The sequence below is a fragment of the Strix aluco genome, chromosome 14 (assembly GCF_031877795.1).
Source record: "Strix aluco isolate bStrAlu1 chromosome 14, bStrAlu1.hap1, whole genome shotgun sequence".
In the NCBI taxonomy this organism is placed as follows: domain Eukaryota; kingdom Metazoa; phylum Chordata; class Aves; order Strigiformes; family Strigidae; genus Strix; species Strix aluco.
In genome coordinates this window covers 18,205,869-18,233,388 of record NC_133944.1, presented here as the reverse complement: position 1 = coordinate 18,233,388, position 27,520 = coordinate 18,205,869, and the positions used below count along the sequence as shown (strand labels likewise).

The window sequence follows — 27,520 nt, the reverse complement described above, 5'->3', positions numbered from 1 at the left end:
CCAATGTGGTATTTGAGAGCTACAGGCTATTTTTGGCTTTGCACATACAATGCTTTTTTCACACAAGAACATAAAATTGTGAGTTTATAAATTCTTTATTGAAAAATACACTTGCAATATTTTCATACAAAGTAACATAAATGGTAGAGAGTAACAAGAATTGTCAATTTCATAAATATTTTTACAGAAACATCTACACACTTTCTGGACTTCAGCCTTTTTTGTTATCAGGTAAGAATTCCACTGTAAATTCAATGAAAGTAAAGTAAAAGCATCTTTCATTAAGCCCTAAATTTTTCCCATTATTCAGAGGAGTAGGAATGACAGGAAACACAGAGCTTTTAACTTTTGCTTCCTTATAAAAGCTTCTAGAATTGGAGTGTGCTACATGTTACATTACCACCCCACCGTCCCCAGTTACGACACCGAAAAGCAGTAAGGGGGTGTACTGTCCCGGCTGGTAGTAGGCTTAATGCTTTCCTATTAAGTCTGGTATTTTGGAACTATTTTAAATGGAACCAACTAGTAGAAGTCTAATATATGCACCACTTCCTTATCCTGTTAGTAGGGGAGAGATTTCCCCAGGCAGCCTGATTTAGTCCATTAAAAAAACCCCAAAACAACCCCCCCAAGCCCTGTCCTTTAAAAACAAAAAAGCTAAGTCTATGTTTTAAGAGCTGGACCCCACCGTCCTTTTGCTGAGGAAGTGGAGGGGCCAGTTCCTGACTTGAGAAAAGCGATCTGAAGAAACATTACAAGCATATAAAATTCCTTAAAAAAAGCAAACATCCCTGGCTTCCCGCCTTCGCCACTGCAGATGCAGCAAGCGAAAAGGAATTCCTCGTGGCATTTGCTGAAGAGGGGAGCTATGGGATGTCAATTTGAAAATAAATACAAAAGTCAAATTGCTTCAATACAGAAAGACAGCTGAAGTCAGCCTTTGAAAAAAAATATTCACATGTAGAAAGTGCCATTGCAAATATACAGCAAAACTAATCTGCCTTAAAAATGACGCTTCACAGCCCTATCAAAAGTGCCACCTTTTGAACATGAGTTCACGTTAAAACATTGCACAGCTAAAACCAATGCATAAACAGAGTTATCTACCTTTATACAAGGTGCCCAGGCGTTAAAGCAAGGTAAGGTGATGGTTTTCAGGGGCACGCAAAACATTTTGGCAAGAGTCCATTCAGACAGCTTCCTTCGGGGCTTAAAAAGATGATTCCCATCTTCCCTTTCCAAGCAGAACCGGACTTCGCTAGACTAGTACTTGTGAGTCAGTGATTTTGTGGAGGCGGTTCCTGTGAGAACCGAGGCAGGGCTGAAGAGGGTTCCCCTGGCGCAGTGTTCCCCCACCTGCTGCCCCTGTAACCTTCTGGGCCCACGGCGACAGGGGTCCAGCGCTGACAGCAGCGGCCTGAGCGGGCTGGTCAGGGCAAGTGGGTGGCAGGAGCCTGCGTGGGGCCTGGAGAGGGAGCAGGTGCTGTGCGGGGTGGGCCGTGGGCCCGCACTGTCCCAGGCAGCTCTCCTCCAGCCCCGGCCTGGCCTGGCTGCCACAGAGGCACGGGGTGGGGAGGGGGCCGCGGGGGGCCGGGCCAAGCAGGGGGACAGTGGCGCAGGGCCTCCCTGCGCCCGGCAAAGCCACCTGGCCCCGTGAAGCTGCAACGAGGGAGCAGTGGGCTCAGTGAGACCCTCTGTCATTTGCTACGTCCTGGAGTCGTCTTAACAGAGCCGTGTGATTCTCCTGACAGATTCGCTTCGCTGGCGCTTCAGTGCCATCCTCCAAGAGAATGCCTCTCTTCTTTGTCGGCGTTTCTCCAGTTCTAACCATGCTGTTAATTTCCTTTAGTCTCTGGAGAGAGGAGGGGGAAAAAGGTAGAATTATTTCTCATTATTGTGACTCCCAAAATACAAAGCGAACGTTTGGTACTTGCATTACACTGGGATTCCTTGTTTCTGGAGAGCTGTTCTGTTCACAGTGCTCCTGGTGGCAGAGTAACCTTCCCGAGGGCTGCACTGGTCTCTCCGTTCCCAGAGTACACTAGAGCCTCGCTCAGCCCCACGCAGGCGTGTTGCCGCCGCGGGTGCAGCGTCTGAAGGCCGCCCTTCCGCCCTGCTCTTACACCACAGGTGCAACGTTCCAGCTAGAAGGAAGATGCTTCCCAGGGAAGACTTCTGCTTCACTCTTGGTGGCCAGAGATGACAGGATTCAGCCCATTACACACTGACCTGGTGAGGCCGCTCATGTTAAGAGCCCTGTGGAGGACTTTTTCCCCGTGAGGCTGGTAAGAGTGTGATTGTGCTTCATGTTCCCTTTGACCAGTCTCTGTGCCCAGTGACCCCCCGTGACCAGACAGCCGAGGGGCCCAGTGCTGTGCAGCCCGAGGCACTCATGGGGCTCGGTACAAAGAGTAACTCTGAAAAGTACACAAGGACCTCAGACACTGATTTGCTTTACAGCTTCTCGGTTACCTGAGCGGACAGTTTGAAGAGCTTTAGGGGAGAGAGTACATGTTAGACAATGCAAACCAAAAGGTGCCTTCAACAATCTTCTCTAATTTTGCTACCAGAAAGAAAAGGTAGAATTAAGGATTTATAAAAGCAAACTAAAACGCTTTAGTCTCACCTTAGATGGGCTGCTGCTGAAATAATAGAATATTTTCTCTCGAGGAGAGAGAGTAGACTCGTTTTTGTGTGGCGAGATGTACACGGGGTGATTCTGGGACAGCTGGATTCTGCGAGGGGAGCCAATCCTTACGAACGGGTAGGGCGAGAGTGGGGGAGAGTCCGTCTGCTCAGGAGAAAATGAGAATCACCCAGTGGCTGGTACCTGACCTCAGGTGTTACTACTGTACGGCTTCTGTGAGCTGGGCACCTTACACACAGGTTAGGTTCTTCCACCAATGCCATACCATACATGTTTAGAAGCTTTGTCGTGTTATTAGGCCAGATAAGTATTTTTTTATTTACTTTTCTAATGCTGTCTGAGGCTGGTGGGTGACTTGCCCAGTGCTGTTTCATACAGAAGGAAACAGTAAATAGGCATCGGAAGTACTTAGTATTTTAGCAGCAGAGCATGTCCTTGAGGGGAAACTATTGACATAAAACCAGAATCCCTTGAATTTGCTTACAGTGAGGTTAGCTAAGAGTACTTCACTGCATGTGCAGTAAAACAAGATCTACTTACTAATGAAAAGCACAAACTTTAACTTACTGCGTTTGAAGTGTACTTCAGGGCAAATTCCTTAATCTGCTCGATGTAGATGTTGTTGTAGAACTGTATCAGGTCCCCCCGCTCTTCCTCCTCGGTGTCACTGTTGGCACCCGTCAGGCGGGTGGGCGTGGGGGGAGCGCTGCTGGGGTGGGGCACGGGCAGGGTGCTGCTGGAGCGCATCACCGGGCTGGAGTCCCTGCTGGCTGCGAGGGCCACAGACACCGCTCCGTTAGTGGCCACCTCACTAGCCCCCGACCCTAGGTGCAGAGCCCCGCCTTCCGCAGGACAGCGACCGCCATCTGGTGTCAGTATCAGTGATGCTAATTCGGGCCCCTTAGCACCTTCCCATACAGAAAAGCTTTACGTTGTTACAGACCAGCAAACTGCTGCGTGCGTGTACAGAAACACACCTGATTTCTAACTTTATACTGGATAAACTGCAAGTGGCTTTTCTGTATGAGCTGAGTTTCGTCATATGAGGAGAGCTAAAACTCCTTTTTTCAGGCATTTCTGCTATACTTTTAACAGTAGCTCTTTCTTGTTGCCAGCTGGCACTATTGCAAATCAGAAACAGTGGTCTTTTTCAGCTGGTAGTAGAAATACTTGGCTTGGTAATACTTCCTGCTGGTTTAACAGGGAAGCTGCATAATATATAGTATTTTGTCCTCCCCTCCCTGCCATCTCTATGTGACAAAAAACATTAATACCTACAACTTACAGTGTTATCTATTAAATATTTTGAAAACGGAATATACAACATCTCTTATTTGCTTTCCTTTATAAAAGTTCATTCAAGGAAAATGTGTCAATTCAATTATCAAGGAAAGAATCTTCAGAGACATCAGATACACTGAAATAGATGCTGTGGGTGGCTGGTTTGTTCCCATCTCTGCAGCAGCCAGCGACTGCCGCGAGTAAGAGTAGTGGTGAGCAGGGCCTAGCACCCGTTTCCTTGCATTCTACAAAGAGATGGGCAGTGGTGCCCAAACCTCACAGTAACCTCGTGAGGTAGGTGCGAGATTCAAAGCTGTCAAAGTGGGGGTAATACTAAGCTTCAGTTACAGCAACTCTTCAGTGTTATCGATATATTCTGAATTGTGTCCAAGCTTACCAAAGAAGGGAATGTTTGGGGTGGGGTGACACAAAATCCAACTGTTACCTTATGCATGCTGTTTTGGAAATGGAACTAAACCCAAATGTCTGGAATTTGGAACCACTCACTTCTTTCTTTGTTTCTCTCTTTACTTCTGTCCGTAGGCGAGTTCTGCTGGCTACTGCTGTCGCTGCTGCCAGACCGGCAGCGTCGTCTCCTGCCTTTGATCAGGACACTCCGGTATACCTGCAGGGAAAGAGGCGCATAACAACACGAGGATGATTGGATGTGCAGTCGCACAGCCGGGAAACAATAGTCTGCATGATATATCTGCCTTTTAGAAACTTCATTGTGGTATCACGTTGCTTCTTACAGGGGAAGACACATCCTCTTAAGAGGAGTATTATCCAATAGGCACTGCCTCCTTAGATTTTAAGTGAAGATATTTTCTGTTTTAGGTATAGTTTAGCATAAAAAGCTTTCAGGAGTGCAGGATTTTGGATATGACTGCTGTGTCCTGAGAACAGCTCACAGACTGCATTCATTTAATAGTAAATGTTACTTCAAAAAGCAATCCATTCCTAAAATGCAACTAAGGTGTTTACTAAACTGGCCCCCACGTTGTTCAATAGTAGCTGTGCTTACATGACTCTTGGCTTGGGGCTGTGTCCGATAGCAGCGCATTATGTTCTGGAAGGACCTATCTTCCTTAGTAACCTAAGAGGAGATGAAGAGAAGAGGTTAATAGTTTTTCTGTGGGTGGTTTATATTTGTTTGGAATTGGTTGTGTGTGGTGTTTGGTTAGCTGTGGGTTTTTTTGAGGAACTGTACTCTTTAGAACATAGTCTTGAAGAGGTTTTCTGGTTGGTTGGTTTTCTTTATTCACACCTTACCTTTGCCATTACATAGATGGCACACATCAGCAGCTGATCCAAATGTCTGTCCATCATGATTTCAGGGCAGTGCACCAAGGAATACTCAAAACACGTCCAAATCTTTTTCCGCAGCTCATCAGATATATCAAGTTTGACACAGAGATCTCGCAGCCGCACACTAGCTAAATGATAAACCTGTTGAGATGGAGAGTGCTTAGGGACTCAGCAATACTGCTTTTCTTACCCCAGACTTGCACACCCTGTAGCACTTGTGCAAATGAGGAGCCAAAAGAAGAATAACTAAACTTAACTTGTTTGCTTACAGGACACAGACCCTCTCAGTACTGGTTTGGATGCTAAGAAAACATTTATTTGAAGCTTCAATTCTGAGTTGTCTTGAGCTCAGGAAGGGCACTGCATCCCCTACAGAAACCACTGTGTTGAATAAACCAGAATTTCTTTCTTTTAAAGAGCTATAAAGAAAATGGCCACCTGTAAGTACCAGCTGGCCAAGTACATAATCTACTTCACAACTTGTGCTGCGGTAGCTGTGGTGATAGTCTACTCCTTTGCTAGTGAGAAGTTCCTGCATAAGAAAACTACTCTGCAGGTATGTGCGTGAATAGACATCGGGTGTAGATTAACTTGGAAATTGAATATTCTCTTAGTAGTAGTAATAATAAGTATATATTTTAAAAATCACTGAAGATTTACCAAATACAAACTAAGCAAAGCACCAATTAGATTGCAAAGTACCTTTCTAAAGAAGAGTGCAAGGGAGCCCATCTTGCGAGGCCTGGTGGCCATGGCAGTGCTAAGTTGCTGGGTTGGTCTTTGCTCTCCAGGAGAGATCTGCTGGACAGTTAACGGGCCTGGTAACTGCAGTGTCGCCCCGGTCACCTGAGGGTTCAGGGTACCAGCAAGGGTCTGAGCACTGAGAGGCTGAACGGGCCCGGAGACAGCCTGCGGCTGGGTACCTACATTTACTTGGACTGGGAAGAAAGTTATTCCTCCATTTTCATTGGCAATACCTGTAATTTAAGAAAAAGAGTCTGAAATAAGAGCGATTTGGGGCAGGGAGTGTTCCTGGTTGTTAGTGGTTTTGTGTCGGTTGGTTTGGTTTTTTAAAGAATTCAAGAATTCTCGTATTAGCTGCTTTTAACTATATGTTTAGTATATTATAGATGAAATTGTTTCATCAAAATACTTTGGACTTTTCATCATAAGGAGACAAGATAAGGGAAATTGAACTAAGTTTGTCATACTAATGTAACTTTCATCCTGTGCCAGTTCAGGAAGGAAGGCTTACAGAAATAACTAAGTTGTATAAAATAGATGTTGGCAGTCAGAACACCCTTGTGCTGTACATGTTCTGTCTCTAAATTGTGCTCGTCTATTCAAACAATTCTTCCCAGTTATGAATCCTTAAACATACTTTTTTCTTCACTGGCATACTGTTGCCCTCCTCTCCCCGTTACTGTGTTCTAACACTCTGCTGGGAACAAGCCTGAATAATTCAACAGTCGCTTTTCTCTCACCTTGCACTGGTATGGTCACAGTTTGCCCGTTGTTGGCTGTGACGGTGGCAGTTGCCACTGTAACCAGCGTCTGGCCGGGCACAGGCGTTACCGACATGGCTTCAGGATTCATGTTCTGCACAGGCACCGTGTTCACCACGGGCTGTTGGGAAACTCTGACTGGAGTGCCACTGTCAGAGGTACTATCGCTGTCAGCAAACAGTCTCCTCCTTGTAGGATTGGCTGTAGGAGAACTGTATCTGTCATACAGGGTAGTGGGAGAGGATGACAGGCCTGTGGATTAAAAAAACCAAAACATATATAAATATATATATTTAACACTTGTTGTATAAACCTTGGTTATATAAATACATGACAGAAAGCTAATGAGAACCAAAATATGTCAATGCAAAGCTCTTCAGGAAACACTTTTTAAAATTCCGTATGTCTACATTTGTGGCTTACAGATTGCTTTTAGCAATGACTTAATCCCAAGTAATGCCAATGGATGATGGTTTATTTTTCCAGAGAAGAAGTTTGAGACTTCACATAACATAGTGGAGCTTCAATTGTGGTATAACAGTAAAGCAAACTGTTCAAGTGCTACCGCTTATAACTTAAGTAGTGTGTGTGTGTATAAATATTATTTTACATACATACATGCTGTTCATATACATAGCCTCCTGAAAACACCCGATCACAACAGTATTTTGTTCACACTGAAATAAGGAATGCATTGATCTTAGACATCTGACTTAACTATGTGAGTTACAATAAAAAAAGTCATTTGCAAATATGTTTGCAATTAACTGTCCATCGACATTAAAGCCATGCTTGAAGATGTGTAAGCATGTTATTAAGTCTCACCTTTTCCTAGTCCTCCAGTTTCAGCACGAACCTCGTTTATTCGTCTTGGTGTCAAGGGTGAACCTACAACACTGTTCCCAGCAGATCTCTCAAAATACTGAGGTGGCATTACCTAAAATATTTATTTATTAGAGTGGCTGGATCACAGATTAATTACATAACAAATTTTTAAAAGCTTCTGTACTACAAATTTGGAACAGCAGAAGTGTATGGCAAAAAAAAAAAACCAAGAACACTGAACCACTTACTTACACCACACACTGTGCTACTCTAGAAGATGCACTACTGTAATAATCTTTCTGTGACTGCAATTAGAAGTCTGTACTTTTTACTATGTTTCTTCTTGTCTAGTAATCTTTTCAAGTGTGAGTGAGTGACTGGGCCAGACCTTCCCTGCTTGTCCATTCTGTTCACAGCTCTGCTGTGCTGTGCAAGCACGGGGTGAGAGTCAGCGCAGCGGCAGCTCTCCTCTGACTGTCTCTATCAAGGTGTCCGTGAACAGGCTCGAGCATGCTACACCGACTGTTTTCTCTGCCCGGGTTAACCTGTGGGGTGAAACTGAAACCTGGACCCCTGAAGTCTCCCCTTCGGGGTATAGCATCCACTCTCTACCTTCCTGTCTGATATATATATATATATATATATGGAGGTGCTCACCTCTTCACAAGTAGGAACTTTGTTTTCATTCTCTTTGATTCTGTCCCACAATATGGATTCCTGTTTCCATGCCATACTTTCCAAGATCTGTTCTTCAATATGATTAAGGTGTTTTACCACTTCCCGACAAAGGCCGTCCTCTGCTCTAATGAACACCTCAATTACCTGTAAGGTGTATAATCGTGATCAACATAATGTACTTGTTTCATACATTTCTTCTTACAGAAAGATCTAATTCCCAATTTTCAAGGAAGAGATCATTAGAAACATTAAGGCTGCATTTCTATGATTCAATCATACGTTGTCTTGCAGTTTTATCAGAAGATAGTTGTTGGTATCTTATAGACACTCGAGCAGTATTTTTTTCAATACAAAAGGGACAAAGCTGAGAATGAAGAGTTAATATCTAAGTTAAGGTCAAGGTAAGGAGATTACTTAATATAAGTCAATAGAGTACTCATAACTTGATAAGCATTTCTAGTTATCAAGCACTTTACCTTATAAAAATGATAAACTGGAATGTCAAATATTTCAGTGATGAATGGGAAGTTCCCAGGTGGCTTATATGTAAAAGTAATTATCTCAAGGCAACATGCCAGCAGAGATCTATGAAACACATCTTGCTCCAGTATTGCCTGCAAGAGAGTTGCAAATTTCAATGCTTAATTTACAGTGTAACCATAGAATAATAAAATGCTTTCTATTCTGCCTCATCCAAAATAGCATGATTATCAAGCTTATAAAAAGAGATTTTTTTTTTATGAGACAGAACAGAATCTAAAATGAGCCATTAAAAATTTCATATATCTTTGTGTTTGTAAACAAATAATTTCTTCTACACTTTTTCTTCCATTCAGGTGTACTTAACAGCCTATTTCAGAGATTTACCCTCATTTTAAATAGTTGTCTGTTCTGCTCTACTAGTTTCCTTTTCTGTTGGTCCAACTTCAAAAATGAGGTACAATTTGATTAGTTTTCCTTACAGATAAGTCAGTGTCTCCCAGTCTCCTCCTCTCTTGCTCAATGACTGATTCCAAGACCTTGTAGTATAGCACCTCAGCACGACGAAAATGCTTGCTAGCAACATCTGCAGGAATTTTAAACAGAAAAATATTGTGAAATGTGAGAAAATAATTATATCCTTCATCTTAAGCTATAGAGATACAACAATTTAGTGGCCTCTGTGTATTTCTGTGCTGCTGTGGCTACAATACTTTCACGACTAGATCAGTTAATTTTTTAAATTAACTTAGGCATCCCTCTCCTACGCTGCACTGACTTGTGAATGCAGAGCAGAATAACATATTACTGAACCCAGATTCTGACGAAAACCCTGTATATAAGAACAATCCTTAACATTGCTGTAATATAATAGACACGTTTCAAGTTCAGAAAGTACACTGAGAAGTATATCTATACGGATCCAACTTGCACTGCGCAACAGAAAACCCTGAAGCAACTATGCTGACAAGAACAAAGGAAGGCCCTATTAAGAAGCAAGAAGGTCAGAAGCATCTTCCTTATTTTCAATCCATCTTCATGCACTTCACAAATCATGACAACTTTGCAAATAATACTTTGTGTTTATACTGGCAGGATTTTAATATCTGTACTAATCCATCCCTGTATGCAAGCCAAAACTGCTGTAGGGTTTTTAAACACTACAATTAGTCAGATTTTTCATTACTATCACAGAAATCCATACCATTGCTATTATTTTTATTTGAGAGAGAAACAGTGGTACCCTAACTGTGCTTTCCATTTCAGTTCCGTACAACTGAAAGTATCATCAAATTCCAGTGATTTAAGCTAAGGCTGATTATAAAATTCTATGCAGGGTTGAAATTTGCCACGTCTTAAGAATACAGGGAAAGACAAAAGTAATAGAAAAGACGCTTGTGCTGAAGCATAACCTGTAAGTAAAACAGTAATTGCAAGAGATCAATGTGTTTACAGGCATTTTAATTCTTATCTGTATAAGTAAAATGTTACCCACCTTTGGAAAAATTACTGAATTCTCCTTCAGACTGCATGCTCTGGCAGTATACTTCATACATCTCTTTTACTCTGTTTGCAATAGATTGAGAAGGATCTCTGGAACATGCCCTGAAAATAGAAACTAAACATTCTCAACATTCCTACTAAGACAAAAAAAAAAAAAAAAATCAACTATTTTTGTAATATGATGAAGCATGAAACTGTAAATATATTGCATAGCAATACAAACACACCCGTATGTGCCTGACTGCATATGCGCTGTAAAGTGTCCACAGCATATTATTATTATTGTATACATTGTAGCAGGGATAAATACTTAGAATTTTCCACGTGATATATAAAAATTGCTTTAAAATATATTGTACCTGAAGCAACAGTTTAGCTATATGGAGAATAAATTTTATTTTGCATCTCCTAGATTATGGAGTGATTTGCTAGGAAGTGAGATTTGCTAAGTAGGAAGAAAAGTCTTGAAAATTTTGTATTAACAGTTTGCTGTTAGAGCCAAGCTTAAAACTATTGGGTTTTACATGTATGTTCTTACAACCATCAATCTCTTCAGGACAAACATGTCTAAACCAAAGTCTTTTGAAATTTAAATGCCTCTCTGGGTCCTATTTTACTCTAGAACCTTTCAAGACTGACTCACATTTTAAATTACACTGTTTAACATTAACATTTGTTATTAAAACTATTTAAAAAATAGAATTATTTGGTTAGCTAAGCATCAAACTTACCTGAGTATTTGCTCCAGATTTTCACTGGGGGCATTTTTCAGTCCTGCCAGCATCGTATGAAGGCGGCTCAAACTGTATGTTGCTATGGAAACAGGTGTCACATACGGGTTGCTCTCTTTAATATACTTGCGGCCAGTAAGTGGGGTTGTAATCCTAAGTGATTTGGACTAAAAAGACAAAAAGTAAGCATATAACTGTACACTATTATAAAACATAGATACAGGCCATAAACAAGAAAGTGTCGATCTGTAGAATTCTTACCCTGTGTTGTGATATATATGCCTGGAAAAAATGGCTAGAAATCAAACAGCCCAAAGTAGCTCATGTCTCAGATAACAGCCAGCAACGAAAGATCGATCTGTGTCCCTCGGTTGTTTGTACGGGACAGTACTGTATATACACAGAGAGGATGTGACCTCACACTGAAAGGCAGATACTGGGAGTGAAGTGTGAAACAACTAGGACAATCTAAAAAAGCCCCCCCAAAAGCCCAGCAGTCTCCTCCTATCCACTGAGTACCAAAGGTAGCCATAGCTCAGACAAAGCGTACTGAGCCAGGGTTTCCTTTCAGCGGGTTTAATACTGACCATGAAAAGTCCTCCTGAACCTAACACTTAGCATTTTAATTCGTTTGCATCAGTTCAAGCCATCACATCAAAATAATTTAACACCAAGGATGTTCCTTCCATTAGTGTACAGCAAAACCACGCATCTTCTAATTATCTAACCACACAATTATTTACCAAGAAATGTTTTCCTTACTTTAATGAATATGTTACATTTTGCAGTCTTTTCACCATGAAGTCTAGCTCCCAATACTCCCCCCATTTTCCCCACATGCTCCTAAGTCTGTTTTATTTCTGCCTCCGTGCCCTAACCAGGAAAGATGCTTCCCCCAGCCCTGCCCTGGGCTCGCCGGTACATGTCACAGCACAATTATTGCACCTGCAAGCTGCTGTCTTACAGGCCACGCTGTTTCATCACTCCAGAAACCTATGAGAGTCACGCACCCAGATCTGTGCCAGCAAAACTCGGCAGCTGATTATTTCTTTAAATAGATCGGAAGCAAAGAATTAACTGATTGCACCGATTTTGCAGGTTAGGTTATTTTGATCTTTTCTCTCCAGAATGTTGAAAGCCACTAACCAACTCTCACTCTGAAAAAAGATCACATAATTATTTCAGTGATCTAGACTGTTTTACCCTTTTGCTCTCTGTAATCCAATTGTGCTAATACAGCTTATATCCTTCTTTATTTGCCTGTCTTGTATCCTTCCTCCTTTAAGATACCTTTTCCACCTTCAGGAACACTTTGATACTCTATAATCACAGGTATACAAGTCTGCATTCAAAGCTGGCACCTGTTTTTCAAAAGCTACTCTAGTCACACAAAGGCCCTGCTAATTTTCAGGGTCTTCACTTTATTATTCTGAAACACGTAGTTTTCTTTATCCTCTCAAAGACCATATTCTATGCTATTTCATTAGTCGTATATAGAGACATATCTACATGTCATGCTTTTAAGCAAGCAAGGTGAAAACTATTCCCTAGAGATTTAACTAAAACAGTGAACAGATGTAATATCAACACCTGAAGCACACCTGTGAAACGGAAACAAACAGAATGCATAGAGCAAAGTGCTGAGCAGCTTTGTGTATGTTAAACATATGGGACAGGGATAGGAGGGGAGAGGATGTGGGACAGACAGGTCCAGAGGACCCCGACAGTTGTGGGAGAAATCAGCACCTGCCAAACAAGCATGGAGAACTGCCTGTTCTGTTGTGCTTGAAAATCTTCACCTAAAGATACCTCTTTAAGTAATTACCTAAATATTCTCTATACTGGATTTAATCAAAGAAAACCCAAATGAATGGAGAAATTCTGTCCCAAAACCCCCGAAGTAAACAACATATCTAACCAATTACGAACCCTAACACAGCTATGCTGGGTGCACTCCCAGATCACCTTTAACAATAAAAATGGTAATTTTTAGTAGCTGCTTCTCTTCATCAGACAAACTTACTCTCCATATACAAACAGCAACACAGACCGTGTCATACTCACCCTGTCAAAGTGTTGCTGCAAGTTATGCTTCACCTGTACTCTTTCAGCTGTTTCCATTCCTGAAGTTGTATTTAAGCACCTTGTGAGAGTTCCAATTTCTTCATCTGCATCCTCCCCAAGAAATATTCGCTCATCGAGATTTCCTACTGACAAAACATACTCCTCGTAGGCCTTGTTGATGGCTTTGCTACAGCAGAAAAGGGAAAGACAGATATAAAACCCCCTTTATTTAGACAGTGCTTTGTTCACCTGCTTACCAAATGAACACAGTTCTGGCCTGCTGGGAGTCTACTTCACAACTTCTTTTGACCCTGACTTAAGCATTGGAGCTCTTTTAAAATCTACAGTATCTTAAACATGACATTATTTTTCCACTATATCTGATGGCTTGCCATTTAGCATAGCTGCAGGAGGAACATCATAAAACCAATCTTATTTGGCTGGAAACTCCTCAAAAGTTACGCAGCATCACATCATCATAAACTACGCTTACATTTTTCATACCATATGAAAGAAAGTAAGTCCACCTCATAAGCATCTCTAGATTTCTAAAGAAAAAAATACCACCAAACCTTCTTCCCAATACCACTTGCCACTCATTTAGTGTGCTCCCACATCTTTTTCATACGAATACTTTGAGTTATATATGAAAGAAAAAAAAAAAAAGAGGAAACATAGAAACATAAGAATAAAAGCAGACGTCAAGCAACACCACCCTGAAAAATCATTCCTCTTTCAAATTGTACCACCTCAGATCATACCACCTCAAAGAAAAGGAACTGAAACACAATGTAATGTATAAACACCAAAAGCTACCCAAGTCAACTTGCATAATAATGCAAGTGCAACTGTATTACAGAGGGATACTGATGCAAACCAAACCACAAATACAGTGACTCACAAGCTATCTCCAAAGTTCCCAGGATCTAGAAATCCAGTGAGATTTTCATCTTTTCCTTTTAAAAGCTGTAAGACAGTTAAGAACAAAGGAGGGACATTTCAGTTCTTAAAAAGGTTTTGAAGATAATGGGTAAGGAGAAACTTTTCTACATTACATATTTATTGACCAACCTTTTTGTCAAAAAGTTTCCGAATATATGGCTTCCAAAAATGTTCCTTTATGCCTTTTGCTTCTAAAACTAATCCATAATGTAATGAACACAGTTTTTCAATGATGCAGGGAGGATCAGATGATACTTTATAATCCTTACTATGAAAATCTTCAGGTAGACCTACAATTAAGAATACTGTATTATTTAATTTTGCAAATCCATATCCTGTTACCTTATTAACCTTAAATTCTATGCTGTGTAGTCTAGACAGTGTGAAATTAAAATGGTAAACTAATTAGTTCTCTTGAAAGAATTCTTAATTATGTATGCCCACTCAATTAGATAATGTTATCAAAAGTCAATTTTGAGTCAGAGATTTAAAATAATTAGATATTGAGTGATAAAAATTAAAAATATCAGTTCTAATAGAAAATTGATCAAACACTCATGAACTATAATACTCAAATAAATTTGAGATAATGGTCCCAGGTCACATCCAAACCACTACAAAGTAAATGGATACCGTACAGCACTGAAAATGTCTAGAAAAGAATTGAATCAGAAAGAGTCTGGAAAGAATGAAATGAGAAATTCAGTGGAAACTTCTCACCATTCATTTGCATTTGTGGTGATCAAGTCAACCTGCATTTCCATTCTCTTCAGAAAGAGAACAGCAGCAATCCAGAAATGAGAGGGAAACAATCAAGTTTCCACTCTCATATTTGAGCACTGAATCTTTCCAAACTGCTGCCTCAGAGGAACTCTCCAGTCTGACTGTGTCCAAGAATGACCGCATCGTTATGCACTCTTTTACTGACATTAAAATGTCATTAACTGAAATTTTTACTTCGGAACTTCCTTCAATGGTGTTTCCATAGTAAATTAAATTCTTGACTTACTATATTATTGACAAAATTCAGAAGTCTGTTATTACATACTACATTAATAGAAATCTATTTGTGCAGCCAGATATAGAACATATTAATTCCCACATACTTCAAATCAATATTATTCAACTTATTCTCTGTCACACATTTTCACACTAATTTCAGTAGCCTTAGAAGTTCTTGAAGACTTTATAGATAGTTTTTTTCAACATACCTTTAAAATTAGGATTCAGAAGTTCTTTACGGTTAGGACACTGGAGAGCATTTCCATACACTAGATCCAAAGCACATAACAAGAGATGGTAGGAATTGACCAAGTCATCACTGATCATAGGGAAATTACCTTCAATATCAGAAAGATGCAAGACATTAATTAAAACTAGCATAGAGTTAAAATTCTTTTAAGCAAGAAACTGCTGATATTTCTATTACAATCAATAATGGGGTCTTGGAAACATGGACTTTGGTGACTATAAATATCTGGATAGAAATGCAGGCAGTAAAACACACACACACTTCATAAAATATAGCAAATATAATAGTAAAATATGTTTTTAGGGAACAGCAGCAATTGTGTAGGAACTCAAATATACTGTGCTGTGTTGAAAACAAATCTTACCAAAATGGTGATAAACACGATATTGCAGACTCTCTCATCCACAGTAATCTGATTAATCAGTGCTTAACTTGAAGCAGCATGAACAGTATAATGTAAAGTGCCTCAAGGAAGAAAAATTTGTTACCATAACTCTGGCAACACAAGCCCCACTGTCTGGCAGTGTTACGTCCTTCGAGATTCTGACTCCATCTGCCCGAAGCAGAATCTTGTTCTGAAGGCACGGAAGAGGGAATAACGTGTTCCAACTGAGACTCTCCTTTTCCCCAATTATGCATTGCTGTAAAGCATTGCAAAGAACTTTTAACTTTTGCTAGGCTAAACCCAAATGTTCAGATGTCCTAGAAAAAGCAAGCACTGCTCCCTCCTTCAATTTCCTCCCATTCTCCAGAATGAATCTATATTCAACTCAAAGTCAGGAGATTATTTTTCTTTACCAATCTGCTTTCTTTACAAAAATTTTGTGGGGGCATGCTCATTATAAACAGTAATAAATTAAACTTTATTTCTCTTGCGCTTTACAAAAGAGTTCAAGTGTGTTTCTCTGATCTGGTTTACAACGTAGCTTTATTTCCTATAGCTCCTAAAATATTTTTTATTTATCACCTTCCTGTAGAAAAGAATCCTTGTAACCTCTTCACTCTTTTATCACTTTTCACAAAGATTATATTCAGATTCATTACTCTCTACTGAATTCATTTAGGTTTATGATATTCCTTTAGAAGAATGGCCATAGCTAAAAACAGTCTTGTAAAATAAACGATACCATTAATTAATACCATAAATCACAATTCCATTAATATATATGCACAGCATGATTTTCTGTCACTCTTTCAATACTAATAACTCTTCTACTCTTTTTTTGTTTTTTTTTTTTTTTTTTTTTGGTAAGCTCCAAACCACTTAGCTGAGCCCACTATGAAGAACAGGTTTAAATCCTTGAAGAAATCTATCATACAGTAGCAAATTCACTTAAAACACATCAAAATGTATATATGATTAAAGAATTTTCTAAATTATGCTGTTACTTTTCTACCTGTAATGTACCAGTTTCTTCAAATTTATATTCGATTTTCCGATTCCATGTTTATTATAAGAAAATAATTTTCACGCAGTTGAAACAACTTAAAGTATTGAAGCCTACATGAAATGTGATTTAACTGTACACATTTATCAGTTATTTCCAAATCATTAAAGGTTCGCAGCAAAGCAATGAAAGTCCTAAATAAAATAGCAAAATATTAATCGATAAAAATTTTAATGAAGTAACTCTCGTAACATAGGTTCACTTTCATAACCACAAAGTCTAGCACGGCAATCGTTACTGTCAGCACAGTCAAAAATAAATCAAATTTTACAGAACCAGTAGTTTCATACAAATGATTTGTCAATGACATTTCAAACAATAGCTCACTGCTTCCTTTCACAACCTAGTACCAAATAATAAAAAATAGTTATCTCAGTGCAGCAGAGATGTGTTTTTTCATTTCCATTTTAAAGAAAGAAAAAAAAAAGTCAAGATAGAGAGTTTAAAGACAAATTCTTACAAGAACTGCAGTATCGCTACACAAAGTCGCTATCTCACTTTGCAGCGTATACCAAAGGTACGAACAAGACTTGTACTTTCTGCATCTGTGAAACTGAACGCAATGATCTTCAGGCTTGCAGAAATATCACAGAGACAAGCCTGAACTTGCCACTGATGTGCGGTTGCCATGATAAGGATTACTGCCAACCCTCAAAACACAGCGAACAAAATGTAACATGACTATTTAATGCCTTAAATGGTCAACATTTAGTTTCCATTTTTGTGCTGCCACACTTTAATAAATTTACCACTAGTCACCAATTTCACAGTTTATAATTACTGTAGATTTTCCTTTTTCTTGTAAAATTTAATTAGCTATGCTATCAAGACAATATCCTTTGCAAAGTTAATTTGTGTGTCTAAAACTGCTTCCTAATTAACATGTAGTTAATTGATGATGCAGTTACACAAACATATTAACCAACAATTTAGCAATAGAAAGACTCAAAGTCCCTTTGCACCTTGTCAACTGTTCAATCTACCCATAGAGGTGGGGACTTCACAGAAAGGAAAAGAAAAATCAGTGATGTTTCAGACTGACCACTTGCTCTCTCAGCTGCCTAACTGTGCTAAAGAAGTAAAGTTCTGACTGACTGGAAATAGAGTACTAACTCTCCTCTGGACTCAGTGGAATATGAATAGGTATTTCAAACTACTTGAGAGCGCCACTCTGGATTGAAAAAAAAAAAAAATAAAAAGGACGAAAATCATACTGTGTTTCAGGGTTGCAAGCAGCATACTTGTTTAGGAAAGATTTCTGTTTCCCAGTAAAGTGGACTCTGCAGCCTACTGGAAAAAGGCATCTGCTACACAAGAGAGAGTGTTCAGTATGGCACTCATGCTACACCACACCCTGCTTGATCTTTGTACAAAGATGTGGTGGTGAGGGTCAGTAATACTGCCAGTATCTTTTCCAACAGGGAGCTGCTGGCAACCCTCTGCAATGTGGTGCAGTGTAGAAAGAAAGGCTAATCTGTAAATCAACAAAATTAGTGCCAGATAATTCAATATTGTGACAGCCTACTCGGTCCTCTCCTCAAAAGCAGCCAGTTAAAGAAATCATAGCACGCTGAAGGAATCTTAACAATGATTTGCTTTTAAATTGGAAAAAAGCCACCCCACCACAGCCCCCCAAACCAACTCAAAATACCTTTTATCCCTTTACTTGTAGAAATTAAACTATTAGTTTTCTTCTACTAGAAGTTATCTTACGAAAAAATATAAAAAGTCTCTGGAAATTATCAATGGACCTGAATCTACAAAGCTATTCTTTCAGTGAGGAATATAGATCTTGTCTTTCTTTTCCTCAAAACACTATCTTTCTTACACAGAATTCCCAGTGAACACTCATCCAAGCAGTACTTGAATAAAGCCCTAGGTATGCAGAAACTCTTTTAAGATGCAGATTTGATGAGGAAAGGCTTTAGATTATATGTGATACAACTGAACAACTTAAGCCTAAAATAAGGGTTTAATCCTGTTCCCTCCTGTGGCTTTTTCTCCCAGCAGTCATTATCAAGAAAAACTGCTGAAATCCCCTATTCTTATTAGCTTTAAGGCTGCTCTTATGATCAAGGTTATATATACACTACAATATATTGTCTGTTCATTGCATTATTTCTACAGAAGCATATTAACAGAGGATCCCCTTAAGTGTTCCAAAGGAATCTGAGTCTTCAGGACAGTCAGCCATTTATATATATACTGCTATGGTCCAAAATGCAAGAGAAAATCACCCTTGCAAGGCAGGTGTGGGCAGATATATTTAGTAATGCATATGGTTATTTGACACAGTTGCTGTGTGCTCATTTTTTAAAAAGGTAGGGGGGCAAAAAGGCTATCAAAAGAATTAGAATGCTATCTGATACTAGCGTGAAAGTATTCACACCTAGAATTTTATGATAAATTTTTACTAGAAAAATCATTAAATATTTTCAGTGTTGCTGGAAACCTAGGAGATATTTAAATATTCTTTGTTCCTAGTAAACCTACAAACACACCTTATGTTAATTACAACAACATCTAAATAAGAATTCACTAAAATTCGAAGCTATTTTTTTCCCTTGGAATTACAGCGTAAGTCTCCACAATACTAGAAGCTTTGTGAAAATATTCCCCACAAAAGCCAAACTATTTAGACGTATAGCTCACTTTAGAAGTGTGGTAAAACATACAGCTGGGGAAATTATGACAGAATACATTCCTTCAGGCTGTTCTGAGAAGGCCCATTCTCCAAAGGCATTGCTGGATTCAGAAATGCCTGCACATATTTCAGTGTTTAAGGACTGATATAACTAACAAAACGAGGTTTGCCGTATTTAATCCCTTTCAAATCTCTTACCTTTTGCATGAACAAACAGCACCCAGCAAAACTGGAAAACTTCAGTCACAGTACATGGTTGTCGTCTTTTGGGGAAAAATACAGCAAGAAGACACCAAATAAGCTCAATGAATGAAGACCGATAGAACATCATATAACATTCAGTCATTCTAAAAGAAAAGTAAGTTTTACTACAGTGTGGCCAAAAATCTTAAGCCCTTCCCCCAAAAACCTGAGTAAAGGTAACAAAGCAAGCCGCATGCTGGTTTCACAAGTGGAACCCCAGTCTCAGTCTGCATGTGAAGATTCAGATGTCACTACAGCAGACCAACACAGCAGATTCCATTAGAAATACTCCAAGACGTGAGCAGAAAACCACTGTAAATTTAATGTTATACATGGCTGGCCTAAATGTTTTCTTTTAAGGCAAAATTGCTCTCTCAGTTGCAAAGAACAGGTAAATATCTGAATTTAAAACTTACAGAAAATATTGTTTCTGCTTTTTCATACAACAAATTGTACATATAGTCAATTGAAATAGTTTGAGAGCCAGAGCTGAAATTCCTTCTTTTATAAGCATTCTGAGCAATCTAAGCATGTACGCATGTTCTTAGAGGAACACATTGTGTTGATATTAATATACTCAGTACCGGCAAGACTTGCAGAACTCTGTGTTCACAAGAGTGTCATCTATCTACATCACGTAAAGCATTTTGTATAGGATTTTATGTAGTATACAGAATTTTGAAATATATTAAATGTTTATCAGAACAAAGTTCCTCTGCTGGTCTTTGTTTAAAATGCTTTCAAATAAAATATAACTCATTCACGAGGTCCCTTCTTAAATCAAAAGTTTTGCAGCTATTGAGAATTTATTATTTCTTAATACTACCATGTGTACCATACTGGATGATTTTCCTAAATCTTCTTCCTACTTTCACATTTCTGGCTACTGGCTAGTAAATTCGGTTTGTGTTCTTGGTAACACAAAAATCTTGGCAAAGTAATCTACTCATCCAAAGTTTTTATTTCCCCCCCTCAAAAATCAGAAACTATGCTCAAGTATTTACTGTGTGGATTAAAAAAAAAAAAACACACCCCAAAAAAACAAAGAAAAAAACCACAAAAAACCCCCATCCCCTAGCACCGATTTTTATAACTCGATAGCACCAGTCCTTGTTTCTATATAACATATCGCTACAAGTGCTATTTCATATATTGCAGCTCACCCCCAGGACAGAATAACATTAGAGCAGCAAAGAAGGTGGCATAGGGATATGTTTTGTTCAATATTATCACATTCCTTTTAATTTTTTTTAAAGTATAGCTGTCTGATTTAGATTGTACAATAGGCATGGGAGCCTCAAAACCAAGCAGTCTTTGCACAACATAAACCTTTATCAGGTTTTCTGTGTTTCTAGAAGCATTGCTTGCTCTGTAAGACTGTATTTAGTATTATTTATTTCACTCCATATTATGTATTTCTGTTGGAAATTCTTTCATTCAGGACAAATTAGTTCATGGTGAGTCCATATTCTTTTCCATTTCTCCAGTAGTTTGTTCAGCCTTAATCTTTTATTTTCTTATTTAACTACCTCATCAGGTTATGTAAAGAATGGTTTTCAATGTCGAAACTAACATACATTTCACATAAAAATTACTAAGTCTCATGTTCCAACTTAATCTTCAAAATTACTTCACACCTAACCAACTAGCAGGGTTTACACTTCTAACCACAGAATTATATATGCAGGATATTTTAATTTCAGCATTATATACAAGTAATAGTTTCAATACACAACTCTATTCCATCTGTAGTCTAACTCCAATTTACTCACCTTTTGCACTCTCCAACAAAATAATTTAGGCACAATCTTGTCTTTTATTACAGATTCAAATACATTTGGATTATAAATGCCACTAAGTGATGCTCACAAGAACATCGGGGGGGGGGGGGGGGGGTGTGGTAGAGCCAAAAAACCCCAACTAAGAAGTAGTCTGGAAATATTACAAAAAGTAAAAGAAAATTAAAAAAAAAAAAAAAAAACAAAAACAAAACACATAAAAGCAACCAGACAGTGGCACTTCACAGTAGTGAAGATGAAAGAAATAATGAATGGGAATAAATCAATCTCTACTAACTACCAGGAGAAATCAGAAGCCATGCTAAGTGTTGGCACAAACAGATGAAATCTTGTTAAGATCAGAATAACTCAAAAAGCACTTAATTTTCACAGCACTCCTAATACAGTAACAAAGAAACAAAGCTTCTATTATAAAGTACCCAGAAGATCTGCATCTATGAAGAAAATGATGGGAATTCCCAGGCAGTGAAACAGGCTGAGTTGTTCTGTGAGCTATCGAGGCTAGATAGACTCTACAACGATCAAATTCTTTCAGTCTTTCCCATCTTAGAAATACTATTTCTCTTGTCTACAGACTGATTTTAACATCTCCCCTTTCCCCATCCCCCAAATCATAGACACTTAGCAGCTTTAGGATTTCCTGTACCCTGTTAGATCTGACAAACTGCAAAAAGATTCAAAAATTAATGCAAGCAAGGACAGACAGACCAACTTCAATATTCTAAAGAACTAATATGAAAGTACAGTTAAAAATACAACTAAAAAAATGGAACAACTTCATTATATTTTTGTAACAGTAACACTCTAAAATCAGTCTGGAAGTAACAGAAATGTACCTCTGTTTTCTTCCTCTCTGTTGACGAGGTTGATCTTCTTGAGGATATCTGAAAATATCCTGAAAAATGGGCTCATACTTCTTAAAAATTACTGCAGAAACTGTAAAGTTTCTCTCTAATCTCTCAGTTCGTTCTCTGAATTGGGAGGGTAGATTTGCCATGTCTTCCCACTTTTTCATCTTGTTAAAAAATTCGATCAAGCTGAAAACATCAAATGGGTTAGATCTGACAGGGTTTGTTGTGATTTTTTTGTTCCCCCCCCCCCCCCCCCCCCCCAGAAATACACAATACATTTTCAACAAAAGTGCAATTTCTGCTTCCCAAACTACTGATAGAAGGGCAGTTACAAACACAACAACATACTCAGAGCCAGTCCTTCACCCATAAACAAGGATGAGCTCAGACAGCTTGCAAAATATATTTATATCCTCAGTTGATGACCATGTTAACTATATATTCACAGTTTTGGCTTTTCCTCACAAAGACACAATCACCTCCAACAGTCAGATTACTCTAAAATCATATTTCCCTAATTTTTCTGAATAATTTATTAACTTAAATAAAACAAGCTCTGCATTCTACAATGCTAAAAAGATTCTACAAAGTATGAAAAAACCCTAAGTTTCAGTAAATTTCACTTTATAAATTTGGCTGTCGTTTATTTTTCCACTGCTTTAGCTACACCTACTTTTTCAGTGTTATTAGTCTTTGATAGCCCAGCTCACAGAAACAATTTATCCACTTTAAATTCCCTGAATTTCTGATTTGGAAAAAAACAAAACCCAAACAACAGTTTTCAAAGGAACATTTTTATATTGTTTAAACCAATAGCAATGCTCCAACAGTAAAGGAGATGGGAAGAAAAAGTGCATAAGTACATTTGTTTTTTCTGCCATTCTACTAAATTGTTATGTAATAATCAGATTGCTAATAAAGTCAATTGTTTCAGGAAGTCTTTCTTCATTGCTTTACAGAGATAAACATTTCCTACAAATTTCTTTGTCAGATTCTGACATCACTTAAATTTCATAAACCAAGAACATGTGGAAAGCAAAGTCTTCTTACAAAAAAAAAAAAAAAAAAAGAAGATAAATTGTGTGAATATTTTCACAGCCAATTAAAAATGGATTCTCATGTGAGAAGTTCACACTTTGCACACTCTTCAAAAACAGACTATTCTTCAGGGACTGGTTTCTTTCTCCTTTGAGAGAGGGAAGTCAATATCTGATTTTGGAAACCTGTGTTTTGACAACATAGCGATGACCAAAGGGTACTGCCCTACTTCTGTGGCAATGAGCTATAACACAAAGATTCCAGTGATATAAATTCTGTCTTTAAAAGCAGGAAACAAGACAGACGCTTAGCCTTTGTTCTCAGTTTCTAAATTTCACAAGGTGGTCTTTGAGATTTTTGAAGGTGTTAAAAAATTAGCAAAAAGAAAAGTTACCTTTGCTCTGAACAGCGCAAAATTCTGGTTAAAGACACGTAATTTCCCTCAGCTGTCCCTCTGCTCACAGTTGGAACTGCTTTTCTGCAAGCCACATACAAGGCACACGCTAGCCAGTGCAGATCATTTCCCTGTGAATTAAAACACCAGACATCTAAAAGAGTTCATTGGAAAGAAAAACATACTTTTCAGCTATGCGCCCAATGTCAGGAGAAAGGACAGAACTGTGTCCTCAACGAATGAAGTTCAACCAGTGACAAAGTTGATTCGTCGTTTCAAAGTTCTGTTGAGCTACTTTGTGTTTCTAACTACAACAAAAAACAGGCCTCGAACAGACACTTAACGCTGAACAATGTCAAAACTAAAATCACAGTTACTAGTTACCTTTATAAATTTCACATTGACACAAAGTTTAAGGGTATATTTTTAGTGTTGCTCTTCTCATATAGTAACATTTTGTACTGCCTTGGTATTAAACCAACTAACAAACAAAGTTAAAGTTCCTTGCTATCAGAACATTCTTCTGTCCTGAACAGACAGTGGGAACAGAAAAACATAGTTTCCATTTTTCTCTGTATTACACAACAGAGCAATTACTCAATCTGGTACCTAAAGACAAAAATTAATTCTAACAAAAACCTCCCAAATCTTATTCTCCCTCTTCAATTTAAAAATAACGTTTCAATAGGAAAAGGACAGCAAAAAAAGAGGCTGTGAACGCTGAACTCGATGCTGTGGGTTTCCTGGGCTACGTGATATCACCGGGCCAGAGGAGCACACACCTTCGGAAAACGCAAGTTTTCTGTCTGAGCCTCCCAGCCCGTTTCTGACGGTTACGAGCGGCGTGTGGGACAGAGGAGCTTTGAGACCTGAACACTTCCTTCCCCCGGCAGCCGCCACAGCCCCGGGCACCGCGGGACTAACCACCTTCCACGTGTGCTGCCTGCACCGAAAGCTGCCTGGCGCTGGGAAGGGAAGCCCGGAAGAATTCCGGGTAACTGCAGGCAGACATGCTTTTATCATAAGCGCCACCTTTATTTTTAAAAAGCCACCCGGTAAAAGGGATGTCACAGAGAAAGAGGGTGCGTCACTTTATGTTACCGTTTTCAAGAGTGATGTTACAAAACCCGCACGCTTTTAACAGTCCATGAAGTTTTGTTATTTGTTATATCTGTGCTGAAATTATCTACATGGGCAACTGAAGAGCTGCTGTTAAACGTTCACCGAGATAACTGTATTACGTCTGTCAGCTAAACAGCTGAGAGTAGAAAGGCTACACCGATACAGTCGATTTTTGACGCCTTTTCACCGCTATGACTCGGCATTATAATTCTTTTCCCCCCAGTTTCAGCGCTGGAGAGCACCGCTGCGCTCTGTGCGCGACGGCGGGCCGGGCCGGCGGCAGCGCCGCTGCCCCGGCGGGCGGGAGGGCCGAGGCCGCGACCACGGTGCGGGGCGGCGGGGCGGGATGTCCCTCAGCGGCGGTTCCCGCGGCGGAGGCGCGACCCACGAGCGGGCCGAGGGCTGCCGGGCCGGGCCGCGGCCGCGCGGGCGGAACGTGCCCTCGCTCGGCTGCGCGCTAACGCCCGGGCAGCGCCTCAGCGCCGGGCGCTGCGAGGGAGAGGCCGTCGCGCCTCAAGGGCCGTCCCCTTCCCTCCCCCCCGCTTAACCCTCTCCCTCCCGCCGGGCTGTCCGCCCGGGGCCGGTCGCCTCAGCGCGGCCGGTCACCTCGACACGACCGCTCCCCCCCCGCCCGCCGCCTCAGCGCGGCCCCCCCAGCCCCGCCGCCCCTCACCTCCAGCGTGTAGTTGCGCTTCATGCTCTGGTAGCTGAGCCAGGCCTCGGAGCGGGCGCGCTCGTCCATGTTGAGGCTGCTGCAGAGCTCCTCGTAGCGCTGCCGGGTGTCCCCCTCCTCGGCCGGCGGGGAGGGGGGGGCGGCGGCGGCGGCGCCCCCCCCGGCCCCCGACTCGGCGTCGTCCTCCTCCTCGCCCGGCATCCCGCACCCCGGCGCTAGGGGGCAGCACCGCCCGGCCGCGCACTGCGCTTGCGCCGCCGCCCCTCAGGGTCGCGACGCGCATTCGAATCCAAACAGCCGGCGCCGGGCCCCGCCCCCCCTCCCCCCGCCGCGGCCTCTCGTTGGGCGGCGGCCGAACGCGCGGCCCGTCCGCGGCCTGGCTGCGCGCAGGCGCACCGTGCCCTCGGCGGCGCCACAGACTTCCCCTCCCAGCCTGCACCGCGGCAGCGCTCCCGGCAGCCCGCGCCGCACGCTCGTGGCGTCACCGCGCACACGGCACGGGCGGCGGCGCCGGTCCCTCCGCGCCGTTAGACAGCGGGAACAGGAGAGAGGGGGGTAGGTCCCATGGCGCGGCCTGCACTAGGCGCGGCCGCGGCCCTTCCACCGCCTGCCGTGCTCCCGGGGCAGGGAGGAGCTGAGGGGCCCGCCGCCCGCGCTCCCAACGGGGGTGGGCTAAGACGGCTGTTAGATGTAATTCTGCACTAATAATTAATTACGGGTAATGCTGTAACGTTGAGAGATCTTCAGGAGCAGAACAGAAGCAGTAGTGGTTAGCTGTCTTAGAGAAACCAATACATAAAACGGAAGGACAATGAATTCAATCAGTTAAATGCAGCTGTACAGAGCATTTACACAATCACGTAGAAATAACAGCACTCAGTTTTTCAAACACACTTAAGTTTTAGACCATTATGAAGAAAAAAACAGTTTCAAAACAAGGCCACAAAGTAACAAGGGTTCATTTGAATCACATCTGAGTCAAAGCTTCTACCTGTCAGTCCCAATAGCGGGCAGTGAATCAGGTGATAACCAGCTTTCAAAGCATGAACAGTGACACTGGACAGATAAAGCGAGAGCTCCTATCGTAAAGGCCCTACTGAGAAGAGACTCCCTAAGCTAAGCCTTAAGGGGAGGTTAGTCCTAGAGCAGGTACATGTGAACTTAAGAGATCAATAAAACAGACTGCACTTTATTAAAAAAGATTTATTGACTACGCCTGTTTGCTTTTGTACTACTAACATTTCAATGCTAACAACAATGAAAGCTTCAGGGGGGGAAAAAAAATGTCAAGAACAGATGATTTGGCTAACCTGAGATATTTTCCAGGACATGAGTATGCGTTTTACCCAGCTGCAAGAGCGCCACACAGCACCAGAAAGGCCAAGCTGGTGCTGCAAGATGGTGATGGCAGCAGGGTTCCACCGCCCCTGCAGCCCCCCAGCCTGACAGGACAACTTGGGGTCTTGCCTATTTCACTGTGACATTAAAAACTAATGGTTAGGCTGCATCTAATGTCTTACATCTCTTTTTTTTAGCACAGAGGAGCTGTGAACTTTGCAGCGAGGCAGCAGCTGCTTCAAGGTATACAGGGCATTGATGGGATGCTCTCTGCCACCCAGAAGTCTGTATAGAATGCTGAAGGGCTTTTCTGTTAAGCTGGATTTACTGTATCCATTAAAGCAGAAAGCAGCAGTAACACAGTACAGTATTTCACTTTCTGCTGAGAAACATTAATTTACTCTTTCAAAATCCTTTGGCTAAAAAAAAAAGTTACAAACACCCCCATATTAAGATAAACAAAGCCTAGGTTAAAGGTAAGGTTGTTAAGCTGTGATTACACCTGCATACTTCCCTATGTTTTTGTGCATCCAGAATTTGTAAATAAATGGTTTAACTTGACTGCTCTTGTGTAGAAGACTTTAAAAAAAAATATGTAATTTTTCACTGAATGGTCTACTGAAAACTTAGACAAGAAGTTTACTTTAGCCATAATAGACACACCAAAATATTTTTCATCCCTGAGGACTTAACTTCACCTCTCCCCCCATTTTTTCCCCTTACAAAGAAGCGGTAACTTTATTCAAGACAATGG

General features: G+C 40.7%; 1 protein-coding gene across 2 annotated transcripts; it reads right to left on the bottom strand.

Annotated features, from left to right (window-relative positions):
* Positions 1–76: 76 nt before the first annotated feature.
* On the bottom strand, positions 77–25,659 carry RBL2 (RB transcriptional corepressor like 2). 2 transcript variants are annotated; one of them, XM_074839807.1, is made up of 23 exons: positions 25,429–25,659; positions 23,634–23,764; positions 22,187–22,387; positions 19,507–19,571; positions 15,705–15,857; positions 15,176–15,304; positions 14,094–14,254; positions 13,924–13,988; positions 13,023–13,209; positions 10,959–11,125; positions 10,220–10,329; positions 9,207–9,310; positions 8,721–8,858; positions 8,224–8,388; positions 7,567–7,678; positions 6,721–6,993; positions 5,939–6,213; positions 5,201–5,377; positions 4,953–5,024; positions 4,436–4,553; positions 3,215–3,417; positions 2,627–2,791; positions 77–1,852 (listed from the first exon to the last, which is right to left on the bottom strand). In XM_074839807.1, the coding sequence occupies exons 1-23, from the start codon at positions 25,627–25,629 to the stop codon at positions 1,682–1,684; spliced, it is 3,543 nt and encodes a 1,180-aa protein (XP_074695908.1). In that variant the 5' UTR covers positions 25,630–25,659; the 3' UTR covers positions 77–1,681. The 2 variants fall into 2 exon arrangements, with proteins under 2 accessions (XP_074695908.1, XP_074695909.1); XM_074839808.1 differs by lacking the exon at positions 15,705–15,857.
* Positions 25,660–27,520: the final 1,861 nt, after the last annotated feature.

Bases quoted from the DNA above. Each gene is read 5' to 3' on its own strand.
- RBL2 (XM_074839807.1), bottom strand. From the start codon at position 25,629: ATGCCGGGCGAGGAGGAGGACGACGCCGAGTCGGGGGCCGGGGGGGGC. The intron at 23,765-25,428 runs GTGAGGGGCGGC...TTTAATTCACAG, and splicing joins AGCGCAACTACACGCTGGAG to GGAAATGATCTGCACTGGCT. The intron at 8,859-9,206 runs GTAAGGAAAACT...ACTCTCTTGCAG, and splicing joins TGGGAGACACTGACTTATCT to GCAATACTGGAGCAAGATGT.